Genomic DNA, 15,413 nt, shown 5'->3' with positions numbered 1-15,413 from the left:
TTCTTAATTTCTCTTTCTGCTACTTCATTATTAGTGTTTACTTGCCTCTATACTTTTATCCAGTCTATTAACCAATATCATATTATACATTATACAATATATAATATATATTATGTATAAAATAATATTGTGTATATTTGCCTCTATACTTTTATCCAGTCTATTAACCAATATTATATTATGTATAATATTCATATATATATATATCTAGTCTATTAACCAATTTTATATTATACTTTATACAATATATAAGATATATATCTATATCTATATATATCTCCAATAGTTTCTGAATCATGTATGGAATTCATTTTAGTTCAGGGAAGTTCAGTAGGTGATAAATCCCATTAAGAGTTCTTTTTTTTTTTTTTAAGATTTTATTTATTTATTTGACAGAGAGAGACACAGTAAGAGAGGGAACACACGGAGGGCGAGTGGGAGAAGGAGAAGCAGGCTTCCCGCTGAGCAGGGAGCCCAATGCGGGGCTCGATCCCAGGACCCTGAGATCATGACCTGAGCTGAAGGCAGACGCTTAACCAACTGAGCCACCCAGGCGCCCCAAGAGTTCTGGTTAAATGTGAGTGGTGGCCCCAGGTATCTCTTATAGTTCAGAGGTCACTGAAAGGTCCCAGGAGTGCAGAAGACAAATATTCTACATTTTCTGATACAGGTATGACTTCCACATATGTCCTTAGGCTCTGCTGCTCCAGGTTGCAGAACTGGGAGCCTATTCCTCAGTGTAAGGACCTAAGAAGAATATCCTCACTTGTTGACACCTAAGGGGGCCAAGAATAGAGCTATCTAGTAACAGTTGGTGACAGGCTCCAAATTAAAGGTGAGGGCTGAGGATGATAGCTTCCAAACTGGGCTTTATAAAAACTTCAAGTAAGTAGCTGACCAAAAAAAAAAAAAAAAAGAAGAAGAAATATTTCTTTCAAAAGGTCGGGGATGGGAGGGATGGGGTGGCTGGGTGATAGACACTGGGGAGAGTATGTGCTATGGTGAGCGCTGTGAATTGTGTAAGACTGTTGAATCACAGACCTGTACCTCTGAAACAAATAATACATTATATGTTTAAAAAAAAAAGAAGAAGAAGATAGAAGGAAGGGAAGAATGAAGGGGGGGAAATCAGAGGGGGAGATGAACCATGAGAGACTATGGACTCTGAGAAACAAACTGAAGGTTCTAGAGGGGAGGGGGGTAGGGGGATGGGTTAGCCCGGTGATGGGTATTAAAGAGGGCATGTACTGCATGGAGCACTGGGTGTTATACGCAAACAATGAATCATGGAACACTACATCAAAAACTAATGATGTACTGTATGGTGACAAACATAACATAATTAAAAAAAAACATAACACAGAAAATAATTATAAATAGTTCAAAATAAATAAAGGAGGAATGAACCTGAGAAAACAAGTTAATCTGAGAGAAGGCAGGGAAGGAAGCAGAGACAGACAACCCATGCTTCTTTGCATTATTTCAGAATAAATATGTAGTTACTCTCATATCATAATAACAAACCCAACAAGAGGAATACTTTACACTTAGGGAGCACTTGGGCAGGTACTATGATAATCCTTTTTTGTGCAGCATGTCATTGAATCGTCACAAATAGCCCTGAGATGTAGATGTTATCTCTACCCTCTTTTTAGAGATGGAGAAACTGAGCTCAGAGAGTTCTAAAAACTTGTCCAAAGTAACAGAGCCAATCGGTAGCAGCAAGGAACCTAGTACTTGTTCATATCTTACCTCTGATTTTCTATTTTAGTCTTCAGTCTTGAATTCATAATTATTTATTTTTAAAGCCTATCTTTTTATTTCATTTAGTGCCACCACAGCACGTAGTAAAGGGCTGTGCATACAGTGGATACTTAACGTGTGTGTCTATTAACTGAGTCGCTAGAACGAAGCAGAAGAGGATGAGAATCTCAGAGCACATGACTAATGACCAGGCATTCCAGGAAGGAGGTGGGGAAAAGGTCGTCATTAAAGCATTTTAAGGAAAACAGTGGTATAGTAATAAATTTTAGCAGGGCCAGTTGCCTTTGTAGTGCCCATCAGATATAGTGAGAAGGAGGGTTGCACCAGCAAAACACTATGACTCAGGCTAGAAAAATGAGGATATGGACAAAATGAAAAAATCCATTATGAGGAATATTAGGGGGAGTAAAGGGCACACCTTTAACACTGAGGAGCAGATGAATTGCTGGTTAACATTGTCCACCAAGAAAAATAAACAGCCAATCTGAGTTAGTTGCTCCCTGAATAAGTCACCTATCTTGAGTATCATCTTTACTGAAAATAAATCTACATGTCTATGGTGCTCCTTAACTGTGAACTTTCATTAACCAGACTTTAAATAAAAACAAAGCTTCCTTGAATAATCAGTATTTCTAAATGGCTACCATATGCAAATCACTGTACCAAAGAGTAAAAGAATACTTGTGTGAAGAAGTCACAAATTGATTTTTGAAGAAGTTGCAAATATCCAAGAAGGAAGAAATAATGCAATTTTTGTAGTGAAATTTGTGAACATATTCAGGTATGTCGGCAACAATTCTTTTTCCAGAATTACTAAGGTTGAGCATAAAATCAGATGTTTTAAAATATATAACTTACAAATTCACAAAAATAGAGCAACTGACTGCAAAAGTCACAAAGTAGGATTAATAAAATATCAAAATTATATAAAACCATGTAAAAGGTAAAACAATTATACCAAAATGGTTACTACAATTAAACATTGCATTTAGTACTGAACTTTTATAATTACAATTGGAGAGGGAGACATGACTTGTTAAATTTTGAAAAGATTTTATAACATGAAAATGTATCTAAAAGATACTGAGTTCTGTCATGAATAATATCTTAATCAGTGATTTACTGAAAATACAGAAGTGATAAAATTAAGAACTTCTATAAATGCTGAGAAAAGTCAATGTGACCCAGCCACGGGTTTTTCTGTTTATCTAACTTGCTAAAGAAATGATTTTCTTTTCAATTTAGAATGATAAGTAGCTTTTCTCTTAAAACATGTTTCCAACTAAAAATGGCCTTAAGAGTTTTATCGGGAGCTGGACAGACTTAAGATCAATATTTAGCTATCTGAAGTGAGCATGGAATGAGACTATTGTTGAAGGGTCACAGCTTTGAATACAGGAAATGCCAGTGTTTTAAAAAAGAAAAAATGTTTTTAAAGGTTAGAAGCCCAGGGGCGCCTGGGTGGCTCAGTCGGTTAAGCGTCCAGCTCTTGATTTTGGCTCAGGTCATGATCTCAGGGTGGTGGGATTTGTCAGAGTCCCAAGTCGGGCCCCACTTCAAGCTCCATGACAAGCCCTGTGTGGGGCTCCGCACCCAGCAGGGAGTCTGCTTGAGATTCTCTCTCTCCCTCTGCCCCTCACCCCCCTGCTCACTTGCTCTCTCCCTCTCTCAAATAAATAAATCTTTAAAAAAATAAAAAATAAAAAAATAACGGTTAGAAGCCCAACTTACATTTTTATCCAGAGAGGGTCATCCCACCTCTGTTCAAAGGAGTGATAAACACCAAAACATCCTTTAAGAATCAACTTTGTGTTTGCTTAAATGCTTACAGAACTAATTTAAGTCAAGTCCCCAAATTTTTATACCATAGAATATAGATGAAGCCATGGTTTCAGTCTACAAACCTATATATAAACAGTTGTTATAGTCAATGATGTTGGCCAAAAAAAAAAAAGATTCCTCACTAGGCTGACAACTTTCATTAAATAAGACATGTCAAATTCTTTTTGGAAATAAGGATACACAATTACGTTTCTCAGGTAATTATGCATGCATTTATTTCACTTTGGTCATATATATGTGTACCCTGGAGACAATCCTCATACTAGCACATTGTCTCTTCCACTGTAACTGAATTTCCTTTATCTTCCATTGAATGATTCAGAAACTAAATTAAATTGAAATTATGAATGCAAGGGGATGAAACCTTGGTGACCTTTGACTTTACCAGTCTTATAAATAAAGGTATAGTAGACAGTGCTTTAAGACCCAGATTCTACTCTAATCCCCAATTGGCCAACTTAAGGTCTGTAACATTGAGTAAATCATTAATCTCTCTGGACCTCAACATCCTTATAGGCAAAATGACAGAGAAAGAAGTAGATCAGTGTTTCCCAACATTTGGATTCATAGACTACTGGTGAACATCAGCTGATACAGGGATAAATATTTTAAATTTTAATAGTTATTTTCATGTGTGTTATGAATAATATAACCAAAAATTCAAACCCATAAATTCATGTATTTTATTTTTCTTATTTAGAGCAAGTAAAAAAGAGGATATTATTTAAATTTAATATTTAAATTTTATTAAATAAATAACTTATAAGATACATGTATGTAGTTAAGATTTTCAGGTGGTATTTGAAGTAGTTTGGGAAATACAACTAAATGATATCTAAGTCCCTTCCACCATGAAGAGTCTATATTTTTAATAAAAGAATGGTGACTGTCAAAACTAGAGAAATACTTTGTAAACCAAAACAGATGATATCAGATTGCCAATCAGACACAGCTTTTCAATGAACTTCTTTGTTGAAGTGGGATCAAATAGAAATCATTGACTAGTTAACAATATCACAGACTGGACTGACTTCAAAAGAGTCTTTAAATGAAGAGATGGAAACAAACCCATTTTTCAATGTACCTTCTTTTCTTTTATGTAGTCTTTCATGTCTTCCCCAAAATGTGAATCTCCAAACTCTTCCTATTGCCCATTGTGCCCACAATGGGCTCTTATGCCCTCATCTGAGACAGAGGCTGTTCCATCACTGGGGGATGTTTTCCTGCAATTTCTAAGGACGTAATTACCCATTTTGAAATTTGTCTGTAAAATATTTTTGTGGGAACAAAAGTGAATGTTTTTAAAGGAAAGGAATAAATTACTTTTCCACTGATTCTTGCCATTTTTAAAAAGGCAAATGAAGAGAATCCCTACAGAACAAAACAGAATATCCTAGACATTTCTGTGTGAACATGTCTAATAAAATATGCAAAACAAGTACTGCCTATAAAGAGAGAAAATGTAAAATAAATGGTAGTGCTTTGTTGTTTACTGCAGGACAAAAAAAAAAAAATCCCTTCCTAGAACATGAGTAGGATCTTTCAGTCTATCCTAGCTGCCCATTGATTGAAGCATTGGCTTTCAAAGGTCCTTCTTAACGGTAGTATTCTATGGTTCTGATTCCAAAGAACTAAGAGAAAAAGTAATTTATATAAGTGAGGGACATGGCATATTAATGAAAATAGCACATTAAAGAGGAAAAATCATACTCCATTTCCAACTAAAATCATCAAAAAGAAATTAGATCAACAAATTATCATTACACAAAAATGAATTCAGATATGACATCTATTACTTATGTGACTGTTTGGTAGCAGCTTCTGTGTAGTTGGTTTGAGTTCCTAAAAGGTGTCCAGCTGAGTGTAGAAAGTCATTCTAGCAACAGACCAAAAGAATCAACATATGTCTACAACAGTTCCGGAAGGCATGTCAAAACCAGCATTTCCCCCAACCATGTTTCACGTCAAAAACATAAACAGACACACACACACAGACTAAGCTCCCACACACAACTTTAAAAGACCTCATTAAGAGAAACAGAATTATTTTCTCCCCTTTTCCTAAAAAGCTTTCTCTCTAATGGCTTTTTTAAAATTCAATTATAAAACACCTTAACAGATCAACTTAAATGAAAATCTTTACTTCTAAGGAACTACTGGAGGGTCAGTACAGCCATTAAAAAAATATTTAAGATTGTTATCCTATCATTTGAATATCACAAAGGAGAATAACAAGACCACGAATGATTTTCTTCTCTCATTTGGAAGTTATTAGTAGACTTCCCTTTGTTCCATTAAGAAATGAGAGAAGAAAATATGAAGTTACAGCGAACCCATATGGGCAGCAGGAAAGTCCTATTTAATTGCTTTATTGCCAGAAATGTTAAATCACTTCCTGAGGATATAGTTCAAATGAAACATATGGCAACTATTAACAAAAGCCCCTAATGAATTCAAAAATATGCTTTTTATAGGACCTTTCTCATAAGCAACGGTCATACATGTTATTTGAACTGTATATGTGAATATGTTTTTGGTACTTTAACTCCACAAATGTTTGATGAACACTTACTCTGTATCAGACTATACAGCCACCTTGCATGGGCTGTTTTGTTCCAAGCACAGGAACAGATAAAACACTACGGAACCTCAAGACCTGAAGCCCAAATCTAGCCATGCCTCTTCTCTGAACTCAAAGGCAAAAAGAATCTTTGGACCAACGTCTCCTTCCAAAGGGTTCAGTGCCTAAGAAAACTATTCCATTTCCACCTGGGTGGTCCTAATTATCGACTGTCTTCTCACTCCTTTTGATGTCACACCAGTGATGGTGCTAATCATGACCATTGAGCACCCACTGTATGTAACTATTCTCTGTCTTTCATGTACCTTCTGCAACGGGATTGTGAATTCCACAAAGAAGGAACACTTTGCCAAGGCTTTCTGCACACAGGATAGTGTGAGGCATTTAATTGAGGAATCAACAGATAGCTTCAATTAATTGAAAATGGAGTGTCAGCATTTTTAAAATTTATTTATAAACCTTTTCTAGAGAGACAGTTCTCCCTCAAATTCAAAGATAAATCAGCTGAGAGACATTCAGCTGTTGACCGCCTGGTTTTACTTTGAAAGGGCAGTTATAAAATTCTGGGTGCATGAAACTTTTGACAGTTATTTCATGGAAGTGATCCTTGGTGGCTTAAAGAATCATACAGAATGTGGTGAGGCTCTAAAGTAATAGGAATTGGCTACATGGAGGCTAAAATATTTTTGCTTTGTAGCACAACTCATTGCTTAACATTTTTATTAAATATTTACTTATACATGCTCGGTGACACACTTTGCAATCAAATAGAACAAAATATGGAAAAGACCTGTCGCTGGTCAACCTGTGATTTGGGGCAAGACACTCAATTTGTCTAAAAGGCCTTGGCTATAAGAAGAGAGAACTTACTTAGATAATTTCTAAATAGCTCATACAGATATTCCTGCACAGATATTTTGTGATCCCAGTCAATATTTTATCATGGAATCTCTCCAAATTTTTCTTCTTCCTTGTTTCAAAAAGACTCTGATTAGTACTTTGAAACTAGTGTTAGTGACCTCAGAGGCCAACCTGCCGGTGGTTGTATCCTGGCTCCCATTACCGACAATGACCTCGCAAAAGTTTCCAGGACCCCATAGGTTATTCTAAGCACTTGGTGAGTTTATGCAGGCAAAAGCTTAAAACGGTACCTTGTACCTATTCAGAACCTAGTAAGTGTTCACTATTTCCTTCTGAGGCGCTTTCTCCATGAACGTCTTTTAACTGCTTATCACCGACCTTTACAATCTTCTCAATGGAAAGGTTTTGGTTTTGTTGTTTATTTTCTTGTCACAGAAGAGAAAATTTAATTTGAAAGACCTCATCTCCAGTCAGGGAGGAAATTCAGGGGCTAAGCTTAAAATATAACACATAGTATGAATTTAAGTCCTTTATTTTGAGAGAGAGAGAGAGAATACGCAAGAGAAGCAGTGGGGTGGTGACAGAGGGAGAGAGAGAATCCTAAGCAGTCTCCATGTTCAGCACAGAGCCTGTTGGGGGGGTCTCAGTCCCACAACCCTGAGACCACGACCTGAACCGAAATAAAGAGCCAGATCCTCAACCAACTGAGCCACACAGGTGCCCCAAATTTAAGTCCATTTTTAAATAAACCCTTCTCAAAAAAGAGACATAACAAGTCAACAAATATCACCAAAACCATGTGATAATTTTCCTGTAAAGGGGAAAACATCTTTTCTATAGTGTAGAATCACACAGTTCTTCTTGAAGAGAGGGAAAAATAGATGACCCTGCTACAAATGAAAGGATGCTGAGGAAGATGCCTAAAGCCTATGCAGTCCCTTCGATGCCCTGGTCTCTGGACATGGCCCTCCACTCTGCCATTTACTCACCTGATACTCTCCTCACAGCTGTACCTTTGCCAGGATGCAGTCAGCATTCACATTCAGAGAACAAGAAGTGAACCACTAAATGTAGATAGAAATTAAGTCAAAATATACCTTCACTATAGATTAATCTTGCCAAAATAAAACCCCCCTCTGTTTTTTACCCATAGAGAGATTTGCCTCTTATTTGAAAATTGCCTCAATCTCCAAATTCTGTTAAGTTCCAAAAGTGAGGATCTCAGCAATAATCAATATCTCACAAAGATATAGGTATCTTGATACTTGATATTTCTGGAAATGAAGATTGATGCTATTTCCTTAGGCTTGTCTGCAACTGAGATGCCTGTGAGCTTTCGCCTTCCTCCCTCCCTCCCTTTCTCTCTCTCTCTCTCTCTCTTGCTCACACACACACACACACACACAGGTACATGTGTGCACGCACACACAACAAAATTAATTACCCATTTGAGCCTACTTCTCTTACTCCAACTCTGAGGAATTTGTCCCTGAAGAGAAGGAGAGATGTCAGTCGTAGACATCCTGTTTGGTCAGTGGTTTGGGTAAAAGGTATCAAATCCCAGTGGGTCAGATGGGTTGAAGTCTTCCAATACAAGTTATACCTTCATGTTCACAATATTATAAGCATGAATAACTGAGGTGAACGGGAACCAGAAGTTCAACTTCCTTAATTTATTTTAGAATATCCACTGAGAGTAGAATTAGACATTTATACATTAAAGTCTTTTGAAAACATCTCCTTCTGAACTTTATTTTTTAAACAATGATAGTGATAGATGATAGTTGCTGGGAATGGAACTTCTAAACCATGCCTATCAGTAAATTGACCCATTGGCCCAATGTCCATAGAAACAAATAGTAACAGCAGTTACCTTTTCCTGAAGACCTCAAATGCTTCATCGAAGCTACCACAGGTGGTCCTTTCAGTAACCCTAGGAAGTAGATGTGATTGTCCCCATCTAATAAAGGAGGAATCTCGGGGTGCCTAGGTGGCTCAGTTGGTTAAGCATCTGCCTTTGGCTCAGATCATGATCCTAGGGTCCTGGGATGGAACCCTGCATCCAGCTCCCTGCTTCGAGCTCCCTGCTTATCGGGGAATCTGCTTCTCCCTCTGCTCCTCCCCCCCGCTCCTGCTCCCCTCTTTCTCTAAAATAAATAATAAAAATCTTTAACAATAATAATAATAAAGGAGGAATCTGAGCCTTGGAGATACAGGGCAGAGATTTGAAATGCCCAGAAACCACCACAATTTACGTTTTCTGTCCCCCAAAACAGGACAGAGAAATTAAACTATAAAAATTCTACCTAAATTCAAAGATTGTTTTTGGTTTCATTTATTGCCAATATCTTTTTAAGGGTAACGTGTGTTTTCAGAGAAGAAAAGAATTACATGATGATTGACAATTATACCTGGATCTGGTAACTTTACTGATAGTTCCCCAACCCTCATTTTTCTTTTTCTTTTTATTTCTTTTCAGCTTTATTGAGGTATAATTGACAAAGTTGTAAGATATTTAAAATTTATATCATGGTGATTGGAATACATATACATTGTGAAAGGATTTCCACTTAATTACCACTTTCATCTCTTCTCATGTTTATCTGGTTTTTGGCTTGTTTTTTGTTGTTGGGGTTTTTTTTGTTTTTGTTTTTGGTTTATTGGTGAAAACACTTAAGTTCTACTCTCTTAGCAAATTTTAATTATACAATATAGTGTTATCAATTATAGTCACCATGTTATACATTAGATCCTCAGACCTTGTTCATCTTATAATCGAGAGTTTATATACCCTTTTCCCAAATTCTCCCTATTTCTCCAGCCCCTTGTAACTTTTCTACTCTCTGACTCTAGAGGTTTCACCCTTTTTTTTTTTTTAATTCCACATATAAATGATACCATGCAGCATTTGTCTTTCTCTGTCTGGCTTATTTCACTTAGCATAATGCCCTAAGGTCCATGTGATTGCAAATGGCAGGATTTCCTTCTTTCTCATGCCTGAATAATATTCCATTGTATATATGCCGCATCTTCCTTATCCATTCATTCCTTGGTGGACATGTAGGCTGTTACCGTATCTAGGCTGTTGTGAATAATGCTGCAGTGAACATGGAAGTACAGCTGTCTCTTTGATATCCTCTTTTCATTTCCTTTGGATATATAACCTGAAGTGTGATTGCTAGATCATATAGTAGTTTTATTTTTTAATTTTTTTAAAGATTTTATTTATTTATTTGACAGAGAGAGAGAGACACAACAAGAGAGGGAACACAAGCAGGGGAAGTGGAGAGGGAGAAGCAGGCTTCCCGCTGAGCAGAGAGCCCGATGTGGGGCTCGATCCCAGGACCCTGGGATCATGACCCGAGCCGAAGGCAGACGCTTAACGACTGAGCCACCCAGGCGCCCCTCTATTTTTTGATTTTTTGAGGAATCTTCATACTGTTTTCCATAGTGGCTGTGCAGTTTACACTCCATTCAGTACACAAGGGTTTTCTTTTCTTCACATCCTTGCCAACACTTGTTATTTTTTTGTCTTAATAACCATTTTAACAGTTGGGAAGTAATATCTCGTTGTGATTTTGGCATTTCCCTGATTATTAGTGATGTTGAGCACCTTTTCATGTACCCGTTGGCCATTTGTATGCTTTCTATGGAAAAATGTCTGTTCAGTTCCTCTGCCTGCTCATTTTTCTGCTGTTGGGTTCTATTTAATTTTTGCTCCATTTATGGTAGTTCATTTTGTTCCTGATAATGTTGTGATATTTCTTTCTAGTAATAACATAATTTTGTGGATTTTTTTTTCAGGCACTTCCAGGTATTTCAGACAAGGAAACGGCTGGTAAGTTGACATTTGGTTATGTTTTCCATCCAATTTTGGAATAAAATTCCATCTTCATGTAGACGTTTCATTAAATATTAAAAGTGTAAGTCTCATCAATCTCTGGGCAATCTCATGAATCTCTGAGCAAATGTTATGATTTAATTCCTGAAAAATCAATTTGGTTTGCTCAGATTCTTAACAGAACATTACATCATGTGAGAATAAGATGTATGCTTCTGGTAGACTTACTTGTAACCATATCCACAATTTTTTTTTCTTGGGGGAAAGAATGAGATGTTGCTTAGTGTACTGGGGAACAGCCTTTGGAAGTCAATTGTCAATAATTATCAAGATTTATTTTGTCATCTTAAGTAGCTTATATAGTAGTCAGAGAATGAGATATACTTATTTAAAGCTGATGCTATACCATCAAAAATATAATTTTGAAGTAATGAACAATTATATGAGAAAATTAGAATATGTTTCTATGCTCTGTGCTATGATTGTAACTATTTAGGAGGATCATGGGAGATAGATTAAGGACTGATGAGAAACATGGAAATGTGAAAAATTAGACTTAGATTGGTGGATTCAGGTACTTTTAAAAAAATCTTTTAATCTTCCTCAATACTGTTTTATGTTTTATATATAATAATGATAATAATAATCTTAAAAAAAGAGATTGAAAGGGTTTACTACCAAAATTGAAGCATATCACTTAGAAATTAGATGTTTGTGATTTTGAAGAGCCGTATTAAGAGTTTATAGTGTCATCTAAAAGATGACATGACTTAAATGACTCTACACTAAAACATTAGTTTGTCTCATGATTTTTATATGGAGGATCTTCTCTTTCTAGTTTAGTGATCTTATTTTCACCGCAAGGTAGTTTTCACACAAAAGTTTTCATAGTTTGTATCCTTCCATGAGCTAAACTTTTCTCTCATGTTTACGCTGCATCTGATTTCTTTACTCTAATATGTTGGAAGGTAGCCCTTCAGAAGAGAAGAAAAATATTGAACTGGCATCATGTGTCAGTTCAAGAGAAAAACTGTTCAATTTAACAGGGAGTGGTATTACATGGATTAGTAGCATGTAATAACTGAATTCCAATTACAGTGCCAGTGCTCTAATACCAAATAGATGCATTAGCTGTCTAGTTGGGACAAGAAATAAATGGTTAAGTAACATTTGCATCACAAAGAGAAAGAAACGTAGCCAAAGTCATGCTTTATCTTGGGTTGTGACATTCTCTGTAATTTCCAAGAGTAGCTACAATTTAAACAAAGTGTATAACAGAGCAAAGTTGTCATCGTATTCCAGAATGTCAGCAAATTCTCTCATACCCCAAGGAGAAAATTAGGATGTGAATTCTTGGCTGGTGGGGAAGGGGAAGAAGGGATGGAAATGCCACTGCTTGAAGGAATGGAGAGGCAAAAAGTGATCTTTTCCTTCTGCCACTTAAATGATTTCAGTGTGATAGGGAGAAAACCTTCAATTGTTCAAGCTTCTCAAATACTTCAGATATGTTTATTTAACAAGTTAAAAATTCAAAGATATATTTAATAAACATAAAATATGTTTATTAAAACAAAGAACTAATTAAACAAAAAGTGTACATATAATGTAACCCCACTTTTTATAATAACCCAACGGCAAAAACACAAATGAGAAATTGTCACTTTTCAATTTGAAATTTTTTTTCAATTTGAGTCATTTCTATAATGCTGGGGCACAAATGAAAAGAGCTGATAAATTCCATTCACAGAGGTTCCGTAGGGTGATCTGTGAAAAGTAAGATCTAGCAATTGATACAAATGACCTACCCAAGCCCCCAGATGCTTAACTTGGTTTGGACTAATTTGAACAGAACCTGGCTTCTGTGTATTAAAACATTAGAGTGACTGGAATGTACTCCAACATGGTTTTGATATAGATTTCTTGAGAATGTACTGATTAGTTCAGAAGGAAATGTAATTTTGTTTGATAATATAATTATAAGAAAGAAATTATTTTTTAAAAATCAATGAATTTATGTGTCAAGATAAAGGCTTGTGTTTGAATATTTTATTAACAATGGTAACAGATTTGACAATTAAAAGAGAATATGACTTATTTCAAGTTTTAAAGGACTGTAACAGTCTAAGCAAACTAATTCTTATATTCCTAAACTTTATTATGCCCTATTTAAAATATTTTCAATATCATATACAAATGTGAATCTCTTTATTCCTCTTTACGAGTTTCTGTTTTTAAGCTCTGCTAGACAGAAGAATGGCAATGAAGGCAGAGGACCTACTCAATCTGCTGGGGGTTAATTGAGCTCTTAAATAGGATTAAGCTTCATTCCCGCCCCTAAGGCCTGTCATTTTTTTTTTTTTTCTGTCTTGTTAAATGAATGTAGCCTATTGTTCCATATTAAGAAAGTCTATTTTTAATCTGTGTGACCTCCCATCCAAGCCAACTGGAACCAATCCCACCAAGCCTTGTGAAGCGCTAAAAAAAAATCATTTTGGGTACATTCCATTAATAATTCTTGAGATACAGTTGTGTGGTTGTTTCTGTGTGTGCTTTAAGTAGACATCTTCTATTCTGATCCATGTTGCTATGTAAATACATCCTGGCGGAATTAACCCTGCTGCTCATCTTCCACCTTGTGATGACAAAAATCTCCACAGGGAAGCACTTTTGAAAGAGCCTCCCATTGGTTCATTCATTCCAAAAATACGTATTGAACAGTAGCATATTCTAGGCATTTTATTAGGTTCTATCAAGGAAGCAGTTTATGAATAAGGCATGTTCCTTGCCCTGAAGGAACTCAGTCTCTGGTCAAGAATATTCCCTTGAGCCAGTATCTTCCTTTTCCTCTTCTCAATTGAGAATTTCTTAAGCCACCTTATTCAGAAAGTTCCCAAGAAAAGAATCAAAGTATCAAAATGTACATTCTCAGGATGTGAATTAATTTGTTTTTAAAACATAATTAATTACGTAAGTATTCATGTGTAATTGTATCCAACACATAATATTTTCATATAACTTCCCTTACGCCACCAGCATCTGTATGCCCCTAAAGAGTAGGCCCAATGCCTTTGGTATATTCTCTAGCACATCTGCTTCCTATCTGTGTGGCCTTGAGCAAGTTACTTAACCTCCTCGTTTTCCCATTTCTAGAGTATAAATAAAGAAGCTGCCATGTTGTTGTTGTAAGGCAACAATGCTTGGCACAAAATAGGCCCTAAAAAATGGTAGCTGTTTTTTATGATAATTGGTTATGCTTCTAACTACCATGTGTACAAGCCAAATAGAAGCTAGCTGTGTTACTGCTGCCCATGTCTGCTCCAAGAGTTCTTAAATGCTTCCTCAGGGCACCAATTAACAGTTAAGCAGCCGTCCATGTGGAAAAGAGATCACTTTCTCTGTAAGCCTCTGAGTGAGTTAATTCAGACAGAAGTTATCACAGCATAGGCAGAGTTGGTCATATTTTAACCTCTCATTAGAAATCCCTGTCTCTATTAGGGTGGAATTCTCTCTTGTGAATAGATAATCTTCAATCTTCACAAACAATGAGTCCATGAGAAATATATGTCCTGCATCCTATTTTCCTATGACTGCATTATCCACTGCATCCCTAGTCCCTGGGTAATTGGATCCTGTCTTCCCAGCTCCCATCCTGTCTCTCCCTCACCTCCTGCACCCAGTCCTGTCAACACTGCCTTCTAATCAACCCTCATGCCTTCTCCCTGCCATTGCACTAATGCAGCCCTCCACTTCCCACTGGACTTTCGCAACAGGTTTCCCTGCCTCAACCTGTCATGACGCCCATCCACTCTCTACACCGTCACCAGAGTGATTTTGAAAAGCCCCACCTGTTCATATTAATTCCTGCCTTAACATTTTCTTTGTCTCCCTGCTCTCGACAGGCAAGGTCAAACTTCCTGCATCATACCTGGCCATTTGTAATCTGGAAGCAGTATAATTTATTGTACTGGATAGGGCCATTTTGTCACTCAGATCCACTACTTCTTCCCAGCTCTGTGTCCTGGAGGTTGACCAGTGTGGACAGATCTAGTGGGCTGCTCACCTTTTTGTCTTCCCTATTCCATGAATGAGGAGCCAGAGGTGACTGGGAGTAGAGGAAGGTGGGGCATGACAGTGGGGCTGTGAGGTTGGGTAGTTATCCCCCATCTGTTTCCCAAGGCATCACTGCTGGCTTCTCTTAGGTGGCCCTTTCCACACAAGTTCCCAGGTGCTGAAAACCATTCTCTCTTCTTGCCCTTCTGGCTTTCCTAATCTTTGTAAATAGTTCTGTTACTAAGCTTTCCTCAGTTTACCCAGTGTACCATCTGTTTCCTGCTAGGAGTCTCACCAATATACCTACCAATATTTTCTCTTCTTTGTCTTCCCTTGTGTTGGTTTGCTGGTTTGTTCATCCAATTTCAGCCACCTCATACAGTCACGGAACCCTTTCTAACTCTGTAAATTTCTACTTTTGCCTGGATCATGCAACTACCTTTCAAAAAATATAGATGATAGGCAGAGATAGAG

General features: G+C 36.8%; 1 protein-coding gene across 4 annotated transcripts in view; it reads left to right on the top strand.

Annotated features, from left to right (window-relative positions):
- Positions 1-15,413, top strand: part of DLC1 (DLC1 Rho GTPase activating protein) — a 486,810-nt gene that overhangs the window by 275,003 nt on the left and 196,394 nt on the right. For all 4 annotated transcript variants that reach the window (XM_032413503.1, XM_032413504.1, XM_032413502.1 and 1 more), the window contains one exon: positions 10,853-10,886. In XM_032413503.1, the coding sequence (XP_032269394.1) occupies positions 10,853-10,886 (34 nt within the window). The remainder of the gene's footprint in view (positions 1-10,852; positions 10,887-15,413) is intronic.

This window comes from Phoca vitulina, unplaced genomic scaffold, assembly GCF_004348235.1.
Source record: "Phoca vitulina isolate PV1807 unplaced genomic scaffold, GSC_HSeal_1.0 scaffold15, whole genome shotgun sequence".
NCBI lineage: Eukaryota > Metazoa > Chordata > Mammalia > Carnivora > Phocidae > Phoca > Phoca vitulina.
Note: the sequence above shows the minus strand (reverse complement) of the source record. Positions and strands in the feature narration are given on the sequence as shown.